Here is a 13,346-nt window from a genome sequence, read left to right on the forward strand (position 1 = left end):
TAGTAACACTGCTTGGGAATGATTTAGGATGCCATAAAGTGACTCGTGAAAGGTCTAGAGATAATGGCTAACTTCTTTGAAAAATATAGCACTGCTGTGACTAATAACTCCTAGCAACATGGTTGATAAAGAGCTGAAAAGAAAAGATCTACCTCTATTTATGGTGATGACTGTTATATAAGAAGAATTCTTTTTTATGGTTTTAATAAAATTTTAATTGATGTACAACATACATCTAGAAAAGGGGGCACATTATAAATGCACAGCTTGATGAATGTTCACACACTGAGCACAGCATATAAGCAGCATCAAGTCAAGAAGGTAGAACATTATTGGTCCTCCTAGTTTCCTGGGATCTAGGTGATTACCCAAGGATGACCACTATTCTGAATGCTATCTCTGTTAGTTGTGTCTGTTCTTAAGCTTTATTCAAAAGAAATGATACAGTATTGTAATTTTCTACATCTTTTGTATCTCTGTCTTAATTTCTGTAGAGTTAGAAGTCTTAATATCTGGTAGTTTAAGTCTTCCAGCTTTGTTTTATTCTTCAAGGATTGTGCTGGCTTCTTAGCTCCTCCCACCCTCATTTCCATAGAAATTCTAGAGTCATCCTCTATATATGCATACAGTTCTGGTACTTCAGATGGTATTATATTGACTCTACAGATAAATTTGGCAGAATTGTCATTTTTACAAATTTAAGTCTTCTAGTTAATAAATACAGTTTTTATTTATTTTTATTTAGATCTAAATTCTCATTTTGATCTCCATTTATTTAGATCATCTTTAATAAGATTAGAGATCTTATATTTCATCAGCTTTATTCCTAGGTATTTTATGATATTGTAAATGGTGTTATTTTATAAAGTTAATTTCTAATTTTGTTGTACATAGAATTAAACCAGATTTTTTACACACTGAATTGGTAATGTGGGGGGTATCTTTGTCTTGTTTCCAGTCTTAGTAGGCAAACTTTAAATACTTCAGTATTAATATGCTTGATGACCATTATTTTATTATTATTTCTTAGATTACAGAGGTTTCCTTGTATTCTTAGTTTGCTACAAGTTTTTTAAAAACATGAATGGGTATTGAGTTTTGGTAAATGATCTTCCTGCATGCGGTGACATGATCATATCAATTTTCTCCCATATTCCTAAAATGTGGTGAATTACTATTGACGTTTTAAATGTTAAACTATCCCTGAAATCTTGGAATAAACTTAACTTGATCGTGTATTATCACTTCTATGTGTGTTAGATTTGATCTGCTAATATTTCGATTAGAATTTTCACATCTCTGTGAGAGAATCTGGCTTATAATTTTCCTTTTTTATAATGTTCTTATCAGGTTTTGTATCTTAGTTTTGTTGGCTTAATACAACAAGTTAGAGAATATTTCCTCTTTTTCTGTTTCCTGGAAGGATTTATACACAAGTGGTGTTACTTAAATGTTTGGAAGAATTCACGGGGAAAGCCATCTGAGCCTTGAGACTTCTTTGTGGGAAGGGTTTAATGACTGATTAAATGTATACACATTGTTTACATATAGGCCTATCAGATTTTCTTAGTCTTTTTCTTACAAAACTATTCTTGAAAGTGCGCTTATAGCATAGAATCAAAATGGGTTATTTTGGAGCAAATCCAAGCAAGTCATGATGTAGTATCTTGTCTGAACTGAAGGATGAACTTTCCCAAGAATTCTTGGTTCATGCTTTGTTTATTTCCAAAGCATCAGGAACTTTATGCTTTTTGACAGACAGAGAAATAATTTCTTCACCTCCTATTATACTCTTTTTCTCTCCTATAGGCTTGTAAATATACTGTCTCCCATGGTGTACTTTCTCTTTCTATTATACGGTCTTTGCGTGCTGCTTTGTTATTTGGTTATCTTCCCCCTTTGTGTATAGTGGGTATACAATGAGTGATGCTGAATGGATTCTGTCACCAAGTACAATGTAAACAAAGTACAAGCACGTCTTTCTCATTTCCTCTGGGTAATGCCAAAAATTTTCCAGAATTTAAGGAGGGACTTAAACATACTTTGTACTTGAATTATATCCCCTCTCCCTCTTTTAGTTTTGTTCTTTAAATATTTCTAATACAAACAATCTTTTCAGCTCTTCCTTTTGGGTCTTATAGCTGCAAAAAACACTGGCTGATACACCAAGAAATAATATATTCAATTCTATATTTGGAGCCCTTGACAAAAATAGGTGAAAAAAATTCTACTTTGGGCTGGAAGTTGATAAGAAAAAAATGTTTCACAAAAAGTCTGTCTTAGTTGAAACTTATTGTTTTACATAAACATTTTTCATTTTCCAAATGAATTCAGTAGAATTCCCCTTTAAATAGCAGCTTCCTGAGTTTATTATAGGTTGCTAACTATTTCATAGAGATAATGAAGAAAAGGAAGTCTGGGATATAAAGATTACTAATTGTTGAAAGTCATTTGGAAATGAATTAACAGTAATTTGAAATTGTAATGAAACTCAGTAGATGAATAGTTTAATCTGAAAATCTGAATTTATATCACAAATGTGTGTTATCTAAAGGGAGGCAAAGTTCTGGTCCACGCAGTCCTAACTCCCCATTGGTGTCCCTTTTGCAAATAAATATGTGAAGAAATTTAAGCAAACGAGATCATGAAATACGTGACCAGAACTGCGAAATATTCAGAGACCTATACGGAGAGATTTTCTCTGTACTTAAAATATAGAACTTTGAAGAGATACCATTACCAGAAAAGAAAAATTGTTTTCACGAGGTTCAATAACTCAATAATGACAAGATTAAGAACATTGCAAATTATCAAGGAGGATAAAATATTTAAGTCACTGTCATGAAGATCCACATATTCTGGTCTTCACATCACAAGAAACAAAGGAGTATATAGACATGGCAACATTTACCTAAAAATATTTTCCTTTTTAAGAGCACACTTAATGTGATGAGCACAGAGCAATGTACAGAGTTGTTGAATCATTGTATTGTACACACGAAACTAATATGACACTGCATGTTAATCATACTTCAGTAAAAAATATATTTTACTTTTAATATTCTCAATTTTTGCAGGTAATATTCTAATTCTTTTCTAAAAAGTAAGTTCAAGATCAGACTTATATAATTAATTAGAACATTTTTATTGCCTTTCTTTACCCAGCAAGCATAAAACAATAGTTGCTTTATCATAGCTGTTTAAATATTTAGCATATAAGAAAACAAATGCATTTTTTTCTCTAGGTAGTGCTCTTTGTAAAAAAAAAAAAAAAAAAAAGAAAACATACGGTTAGAATTGAGATTGATTGCTTTGATAAAATTATGTGACGTTTTTTGTTGCAAACTTGGTCTTTTTTTCAGGTGGTGGTTAGAAGTTAGCTGGATAATGGATTTCCATCCTCATTAGTCAGCGAGCCACCAATCTTAGGTATGAGGTCATTGGCTCAGAGATGATTAACGTTTAGTGAAATTCTTAATCACTGCAATCGTTTTTAAGAGTAGCTCCCAAGATTCAGAATTGACAAAAATGATTTCACTTTTATTTTTTCTTCCCTCTCCCATTTTGGATGGGCTTGCTTTCACACACGCAAACACTAGCCTTTGGAAATGCTTCTTCCCATATGGCCATTAGGCTTGTCCCAAATATCGTAAACTTGTAGAACACAAATACAGCAAAGAGCCAATAACCAGATGGCCGTGTGGTGTCCTATCTTCCTAACTCTCCCAATGATTATTCATTAATTCATGTAAAAATTTAAAGGGTCTTCTGAATTGTCCAAGGAAGACTGACTTATGTCCAATATAGTTTTAGTGTTAAGTGTATTTAATGGCATCATCTCCATGAAAATTGGTATTTATGGTAAATTTCTATTAATTAGCCTACTTTATTAGCAAGAGTATCTACAACATGTTTCACTACATGGAAGGTTTTTTTTTTTAAACCACAATTTATTTTAAAATATCCCATCTTTGCTTCTTTTGTACCTTGAATTTCAGCAGGAACTACTAATGTGCTATTCAGTTGAAAGATGATTTGTTTTTAGAAACTTAAATATAGAGAACAGAAGGTTGCTGGAGGGGGAATGGGCTAAATGGGTAAGGGGCATTAAGGAATCTACTCCTGAAATCACTGTCACATTATATGCTAACTAACTTGGATGTAAATTAAACAAGAAATAAATTAATTAAAAAAATAAAAATAAAATGGGGAAAATAGTGTAAAAAAAAGATCATTCATTTTTTAATCCTAGGATTTTGAAATCTTTATCCACATGCAGAAGCACTGTATGAAAGGAGAGAAGCAGCTATAAATCAGAAGGAAGGTAGAAAACATATTTACTAGGGTCTGTCTTTGCTTGTAGTTCTCTGGCTTGATTGAGGAGGTTCTCGCTCTCATCCTTATGGTAAATAATTTGAGTATCAATCCCACTCACAGCCTACAAAGGAATTGTATGGAAAGAATAAGAATGACAGCAGAAGAAACCCACTTCTCATGGATTGAAGATTTAAATGACACCGTTTCTCTGCTAAACACCAAGCAAGACTCGTACAACTTCATTTCCATAGCTCAAAATCAAAGTCAAATGTGAACAGGAAAAGATAAAGTGCATGACGTTTTCACGGTAAACATTTTTCAAGGAGAATTCAGTGAATCTAGAACAGTGCCTGGTCAAGTCCCCTCTGAAGTACTTGTCAAATAGAAGCCACTCAGTAAATAGTTTTTGAGTTGAAAAAACGTGAATGTATGCATAAAGCAACTTCTCTATCAGCATGGGGTAATCTTAAATACGGTTTATTCAGGGACTTTGGTTTAAAAATGTTGTGAAAAAGACACTGGCATTTGCTGACAGGAGTATGGCACATCTTGAACTACTGAAACCTTCATAACACAAATAAAATGCTGTTTTCTTAGTTTTCTTGCCCTTTCTGCCATTTGTATTACACCGGAAGCTCAAGAGATGACATTAGAAAACAGAAAACTCATAAGTTGGGAAACGGCAGCATGTAAATGAACTTTAAAATAAGGGAATACTCGGTGTGTGTGTGTGTGTGTACCTGGCTGGCTCTGTTGGTGGAGCGTGCGACTCTGTCTTGGAGTTGTGAGTTCTAGCCCCATGTTGGGTGTAGAGATTACCTCAAAACAAAATCTTAAAAAAATAAGGGAACACTCACATCATAAATTCGGTCAGTGATGTTCAAAGCCAATTCTGCTGTGTCATTGGCTTCGCTAACATAATTGGCAATATTTTCATAGACATTTGAAGCGTCCAAAGCCTTCTGTACCAGCCCGTTCATATCTGAACTGTGCAAATTCCTGTAAAAGAAGAAACTTGTCCTTTTTCTCTTTCTTACTTTTTTGGGAAATGGGACTATTGTGACGGCTTGATTGGAATACTTCCGGGACCACAGGGACCTCCTTCCTGTTATTTAAAGTCACTTGGCTTGGAAAGGTTTTCCCGAGCTGCCTTTCCTAGGAGCACATCTTCTTTGCTTTCCTCTGCCTTTGGTGCCCCTAAGACTTTACCCCATTTTGGCTTCATGGAAGCTGTTTGCCTGGCGGTGGCCACAGGAAAAAAAATGATGATTTAAATCAGCCCTCTGCACCTCTTCAAGCAACGGCTTGTTTATGTTGTGGCAGTCAGGCAGAGGAATGAACCCACAGTCCTCCCTCACCTACTTACCCAAATCAGCATTGTTACTTTCTACCCATAGAAGAAACCAAGGCTCTCAGAGAGGGTGCATAGCCATAGCGTGGTGTTAGGTCTCAGTTGCACTCTATTTACTCAACCTTTTGCTCACTTTATAAAACATCATATTTTCCCTTTAAGAAGGGGAATGACACATACTGAGCATCTATATGCAGATACTGGGCTGGACTTGTTCTATATAGTACGTCTTTAATTCTTATCACACCCATGAAGTAGACATTGTTATTCCCTTTTTATAGAAGGAACCAGGATACAGGTTGTTATGACTTGTCTCACTCCTACGGCCCAGCTGCTTCTCTGAAGTGCAAAGCCCTTCTCATGCCTGTTTCCTCCCTCGCCCCATACACCATGTTTTCTGCCTTTACCCTTTCTGGACTCCTTAAGGTTCATCTAATATTTCTTGGGTACCCATCATGCAGAGGGCGCTCTCACATTGCGGCTGATAACGCTTCATGTCGCAGAGGATTGATGTGAGGTACAACAGGGACAAAATATGTGAAATGCTTGGTACCATGCCTGTCATCCAACAAACATCAGGGTTTATTATTATGCCGGAACTATTTCTTGAACTGGAATTTCAAATTCTGAATATATTCATAGAATAATTCACTTTATTGACACTTTTTCCTCCATAATATAAGCACCGCTTTACTTCTGCAGCTCATCCTGAATCCTTTGTCTCTATTTTATTCCGTTTTATTTATTTATTTATTTTTAAAAAGAACTTTAAGTTTTTGATTTTATTTATTTGACAGAGAGAGAGAGAAAGCACGAGTGGAGGAGGGGCAGAGAGAGAAGGAGAGAGAGAGAATCCCAAGCAAGCTCTGTGCTGACAGTGCAGAGCCTGATGTGGGGCTTGAACTCATGAAACTGAGATCCTGGCTTGAACTGAAACGAAGGGTTGGATGCTTAACTGATTTGAGTCACCCAGGCGCCCCTCAATTTTATTCAGTTTTAAATCCACCAGTGCCACATTTTCTCAGTTCATGGCTTAGTTCATGGCTAGTATCATTTTATTCATCAGTAACTTCCGGAAGATTCTCTGTGACCCAGTATGTGACATTGCAGATCCCACACTGGCTCACCACTTCCAACTGTCCTGACCTATTAAGCTGTGTGCTGTTTTGGGCTCAGAGTGACTTTTTCTGTATTGCTTTGGCTACTTTCCTCTCTTTTGTCCAAGGTCGTCATCACTCGTTCCTCTCCAGGAGGGCTGACTTATCTATTAGGCATAATAGAGCCCCACAAAGATATGTTCATTTTAATTTTTTTTAAATCAGAAGAACAATGAGGATACTAAAATGATTACATTAGTTTTTATAACAATGTTATCATGACATATAATTTTAAATATTTTTATGGAGGAAGGGACCCACAGAAGCAAAAGTACCTAGGGCCCATGAAAGTCATAATGCAACTCTGCTCTGCGGAGGTAGTTCTAATCCAAATACTTGGCACTTTTTCCTACCCATAAGCCCTTGTTCTTAGAAATGGCACAGAGAGTAAAATCAGCAAGTTTTAAAAAAAAGGGATAGAAAGAATAAAATGTTACAAGTATTCATTAATATTTTTAAATTGTGCTGGCTAGAATATTAAGATATAAGAAAGAGCTTGAAACAAAGCCTTTGGAGGTGTGTGGGTGGCTCAGTCGGTTAAGTGTTTGATTTAACAACACTTATTTGTTATTGAGAGACAGAGAGACACAGAGCATGAGCAGGGGAGGGGCTGAGAGATGGATAGACACAGAATCTGAAGCAGGCTCCAGGCTCTGAGCTGTCAGCACAGAGCCCGACGCGGGATTTGAACTCACAAACTGTGAGATCGTGACCTGAGCCGAAGTTGAACACTTAACCAACTGAGCCACGCAGGCACCCCAAGTGTCTGACTCTTGATTTCTGCTCCGGTCATGATCTTATGATTCATGGGCTCAAGCCCTGCATTGGGCTCTGTGCTGTCAGCACAGCTTGGGATTCTCTCTCTCCCTCTCTCTCTCTCTGCCCCTCCCCCGCTTGCTCTCTCTGTCTCTCTTTCAAAATAAATAAATAAACTTAAAAAAAAAAAAGAAACAAAGTCTTTAATACTCTGTTTTCATTACTAGGCACAAAACAGGTACTGCATCAATACACAAAATAAAAATGTGCTTTTGAAATGGAAATTTCTTGATGAATTATGTTTATTTCTGTTTGAGGCACAAGAAGCAAATTATTGGGTCACCAGATAGATGATGAAGAATATTCACATTTTGAGGGGAGGACATCTAGAAATTTGGGTGTTTCACTGAATATATTCAGTCTGAAATATCTTAAATGCAAAAGTGATTTCAGGGCGATTGACATTTCTGATCAGGTTTTCATGTAAAGCATGGGTAACTTACTTAGAATCATCCTAGAACACTGTTTCAGGGTGGCATTTAGTGAAAGTATGTGTTGGAACCCTATTAATAGGACATAGTCATTGAAATAAAGGGTAAAAGAAAAATGAAGACAGGAGCGCTGGGTGGCTCAGTCGTTAAGTGTCCGACTTCGGCTCAGGACATGATCTCACAGTGTGTGAGTTCAAGCCCTGCATTGGGCTCTGTGCTGACAGCTCAGAGCCTGGAGCCTGCTTTGTATTCTGTGTCTCCCTCTCTCTCTGCCCCTTCCCTGCTTGTGCTCTCTCTCTCTCTCTCAAAAATAAACATTAAAAATTAAAAAAAAGAAAAATGAAGACAGCCATAGGAGCGAATCTCAAAAACAATGTTATTCCAATACAGCACATTATCCAAATAATATTTTATCCAAGCTCCATTTTATTGGCTTGATCAAAATCACATTTACTGGAAGCATGATGCTAAGGTGGATACAATGCCATTTTGTACATGAAGATTTTACATAACATCTATTTCTCCCTCTCTCTCTCTCTCTCCTCTCTTTCCTTCAATTCTCAGAAGATTTGGAGGGATATTTGAAAATTTTGACAATCAGGAATAAAAAAGTAGTTTAAGTTTTGAACAAGAGTTAAATTGGTTCTTATTTTATCCATGACCTTTACTGATCCTTATTTCTAATTGCCAGATTTGTAGTCTTTCTCTATAATTATCTCATTATTTACCTATCATTTCAAGGTCATGAATTCAATTCCAGACTTTCAGTACATTTCAATTAACACTAATTGAGTGCCCAAAGGGTGTGGGACTCCCTTCTAGATGCTGTGAGGAAAATTGGCAATTGATTTTCTCTTAATCAGGTGTTGAAATCAAACAGTTCCTGCTGGGCACTGTAGAATGTCCAGAGTATATATCAGAAGTCAGCTGTATTGCCAACTTCTAACCAGCTTTACTTAAGACCCTTGGGTGTGAAAGCTAATGCTGTCTGTAAAATAAGTATGTGATGGTGGCAGAATTAGACCTTGTAGAGGGATCTAATTGGGACCTTGTGAAGGGACTTGATAATATTTTGTGCAGCAGTTATGTCCCTAATAAAAATGCCTTAGTTCCCCTATTAATAACTGTGGAGCAGAACCACCCTTCACAACACAGGGCTCTAATCCGACAGATTTTTTTTTTTTTAATAAAAAACTCTCCCTAAAGCAATTGCAATAAACAATGGTTGGCTGGCTCTTAGACCGACCAACTAACAAACCTTCAAATGAACAAACAAACACAACCCCAAGCCCAATTTGCTAATCTGTATCCCAGTAATTCTGACATGTGGAATTGAATAAAAATGAGTTATTCACCCTATGTAGTTATTTGCATTTCTAAAACCAGGATATTACCTGCTCAATTCATCAGCCTCTTGTTGAAGGTTCTGGGCATGGTCGACGGCTTCTTGGACTAAATCATGACTAAGGTTACTTAGGTTGGAGAGCTTTCCTTGTAGTTCATTTTTGGCTCCGTCTATTTCCGCATAAATCCCTGATGCATTCTAAAGAAAATGTTTTAAAAAGTGAATTGTTGAACATAGAAGGACTTAAAATCTTTTTCCCTTGGAGCACCAAAAGATAATCTCTATTCCTCCTTATCATGAGGTTTAGTAAATTTCAGGCCGGGTCTATACGCGTCTAAAATACTTCAAGTAGACTTTTATCTTTTTCTCTTGCATCTTTAACTCTTTCTCTATGGATTGCTTCCCCCACTTTCAGACATGCTCTGCCTTCTCCCACCTGAAAACAAAACAAAGTGAAGATAAACCAAAAAAACCCTCCATTACCCATACATCTCCCCAATGTTATTACCTTACTTTTCTATTCACCGTATAGTAAAATATCGTCAAAAAAGTGTTTATGTTAGCTGTCTCTATTTTATCACTTTTTAACTCACTCTTTAACCCACTCCAGTCTGGTTTTTACTTCACTGCTCCAAAAAAAATAGAAATGAAACTAATGATATCTCTGTTACTAAATCTAATGAGCATCATTCATTTTTCCCAGTCACTCAAATAGTGATTCTCGACATTGTCACCATTCTTAAGCCATGAACTTTTCCTTTTTCCATCTCCAACTGATTCTAAGCAGATTACTTTATTTTCTTTTTTATTTAGAAGACATCAACTAACTGTAGCAGGGAATTTTTTTTTTTTTTCTGTACTCCTGATGTTTCCTCCTTATGAAGGGAGCTCAGTCACTGAAACCTCAGACCTCTCCACCCATTTCCTAATTCTGCTCCTAAGAAAGGGACTGGTTTATTTGATTGGTAAATTTTGGGGGGGGGATAACTGTGTAGTCTCTGCTCAACTCTACGCTCTGCCTCTTGGTAGCAAGCCTGAGTTTTCCTGTGTTTGTCCATAATGAAAGTTGTTCTGGGCAGAGCCCCCACGTGAACCTTCCTGCAATGTTGCCTGTCTGAGTGGGCGGTTCTGCCTAATTCTGGGATTGAGTATTAGCCACCCCACTTGGCTAAGAGACCTAAAGCCATGTCCTCATCTTAGCTGCATCAGAAACGAAGGTGATGTTCTTGGGTCTCGTATTTACAATTTTATTTATTGTTCAACTCGTTTAGAACTTGGGAGCTGATAGAGGGTACTATTCTCCTCGGAGACTCCAATACCAACAAAGAAGAATCACAAACAACTCTTTGCCACCATCCTTCAGTCCCTTCCCCTCAAAGAAAACCCTATTATAGCTACATTTTTATGTACATCTTTCTCATATTTTAAGAGGAAAAGTGTTCCTTTTCTGTATGAGGCATGCTGCCCTGTTTTCTCTTCTTCTTGCTCCCTAACTAGTGGCTCCTCTCATGTATAAACATGCCCGGTTAACCTCTCCCATTACAAACAAACAAAAAAAACCTATTCCTTGACTCTAGCTTCCCCTCCAGCTTCTTTTCTTTGTTGATCGAGTGCATTCCACAGAAATGGTTCTTGCCAAGGTCCCCAGTGTCAGACACCCTATTGCCAGATCCATTCGACACTTTCCTGCTTTATGTACTGGATTTATTTCTAGTTTGTGATGGTGTTAGTCACTGTCGTTCCCCCCAAACTCTCTCTTTCCTTAGCTTCTGTGACACTGTTCTCTCTTGGGTCTCCTTTTTCACTGTCCAGGAAGGAGACTTCAAAAGCTGGTGTTGCTCACGCTTGACTCAGACCTTTCCTCTATGAATAATCTAACTTAGTTCTGCCAGCTTAGTCTTTCAAGTCTTCTAACCCACTCTGCACCATCCTACAGGAATGGCGATCTTTCTATTAAGCAAATCTGCTCATGTTATTTTCCCTCTCAAAATCAGCCAATTGCTCTGCAGGAACACATTTGATTACTCAGGTGGCTTCATCAACTGATCCCTCCTCTTTCCAATCTCATCATTTCTCACCCGTCCCCATTATGTACCATGGTCAAACCTTGAGTAACCGATGCTTTAATGCTCCCTGATTTTTTTCTGGCCACTCTACCTTTGAACATAATATTTTCTCTATCCAGGATAACTTTGCTTTCTTTTTTGTCTGACCCACCTGGAAAAGTTCTATGAATCCTTCGAGTTTTAGCTGAAATATCACTTCCTTTATGAAGCTACCCTTAATTTCTCCAGGATGAGTTCAGTGTTGTTATATATTTCTACTGTTCATGTATCACACTACTATAATAATTTTGCATGATTATTCCACCCACCAGACTACATAATTGTGGAAGGCAAGATCTGTGTCTAATTTATTTTTGTATTCTCAGAATGTAGCATAGTTCTTAGCACAAAGGGTTTATTTCTGTGGAGACAGTATTAAGTCTCTAGCTATTTGGTAGATCATCTGGGGAACAACTTTGAAGAAAATTATATTTAGTTGTATAAGCAGAAAGAATACCATGGACATTCCACCTTTACTTATTAATTCATTAAATAAATATTCAGCATATGCCCACTGTGTGCCAGGCACTCTTTTAGGAGATAGAATGCATAACTATGAATATAGTCTCTGCTTTCAGGGAATTTACAACCTAGTGGGAATATATAGATTATAGATAAGTGGTCAAATAATTGAACAAGTTAATTTCAGAGAGTAAAAAGTATTTTGAATAAAATAGTATGAGTGGGATGGGTTGGAGAGTGATTGAAGGTAAAAACACCATTTGCATTGAATGTCACAAGGACGCTAGCCATTTGAAGATCTGGAGACAGCAGGTGCAAAGGTCCTGAGGTGAGGAAAAGTGTGGTGTGTTTGAGAAATAGAGCAGAGTTGAAGGGTGACAGAGAGGAGTGGACTGGAAGGTAGTGAGTGGGGAAGAGATACGTGGATTGAGGTAGAGTGATGGGTCAGAGTCAGGTCACTTAGGAACCATGGTAAAATGACCTTGTTTCTTACTCTAAGTTTCACTGGAGGTTTTTGTGTGGGAGAAATAATATTTTTAAGGGATTGTTCTGCTACTGAATGGAGACTGAGTCTTGAGGGGCAAGAGTGGAGGTAAATGGATAGGTAGGAGGCTCCTTTGGCAGTTCATGCTGGAGAGGAGGTAGCCTGGACTGCAGAGTAGAAGCAGCGAAGGGAGTGGTCAGAAACCAGGACTCCTTTTGGAGATAGGGTCAATGGGTCTTACCGAAACGGGAAGGAGGAGAGAGGAGAAATCAACAATGACTCTAGAGTTTTGATTTGAGCAAATGGGGTTGTGCCGGTTACTGAGGTGGGGAAGAAGCAGGTTTTATTCAGAATGTGTTAAGTTTGATATGACTATTACACATCTAAGTGGTAGATAAAATCCCTGAGTTCTCACTGGAAAACTTTAAGCATTTGGATATGAGTCTGGAACTCAGTGGAAGTATGAAAGCTGGAGGTATAAATTGTGGGGTCATGCATATAATTGTTCTTTAAAGCCACGGGATTCAATGCAATCAGCTAGGGAGAAAGGGTAAGTATCAAAGAGGGACCAGGACTGAGAATGGAGCCATTCATTATCAAGAGCAGGGATGGACCAACAGCTCAGGGCCACATACAGCTCGAGGCCTGTTTCTACACAGCTCCTAGCTAAGGACATTATCTAAATTTTTGAAGAGTTGTAAAAAATAAAAACAAACAAAAAATTAAAAAAAAAAAACCACACAGAAAAAAAGGGAGTGTGGTTATACGTGGCCTGCAGAGCCTAAAATAGGTACTACACAGAGGATGTGCAGAGGTGAAGCTAGCAGAGGAGGCTGGAAAAAAGTCTCCAATGAGTTGGGAGGAGGACCAGGTGAGGG

General features: G+C 37.4%; 1 protein-coding gene across 1 annotated transcript in view; it reads right to left on the reverse strand.

Annotated features, from left to right (window-relative positions):
- The window catches only part of LAMA4 (laminin subunit alpha 4), a 144,312-nt gene that overhangs the window by 44,556 nt on the left and 86,410 nt on the right, over nt 1-13,346 (reverse strand). The window contains 3 exon segments of the mRNA XM_043592150.1: nt 4,342-4,438; nt 5,175-5,316; nt 9,467-9,615. Of these exon segments, the coding sequence (XP_043448085.1) occupies nt 4,342-4,438; nt 5,175-5,316; nt 9,467-9,615 (388 nt within the window).

This window comes from Prionailurus bengalensis, chromosome B2 (assembly GCF_016509475.1).
Source record: "Prionailurus bengalensis isolate Pbe53 chromosome B2, Fcat_Pben_1.1_paternal_pri, whole genome shotgun sequence".
NCBI lineage: Eukaryota > Metazoa > Chordata > Mammalia > Carnivora > Felidae > Prionailurus > Prionailurus bengalensis.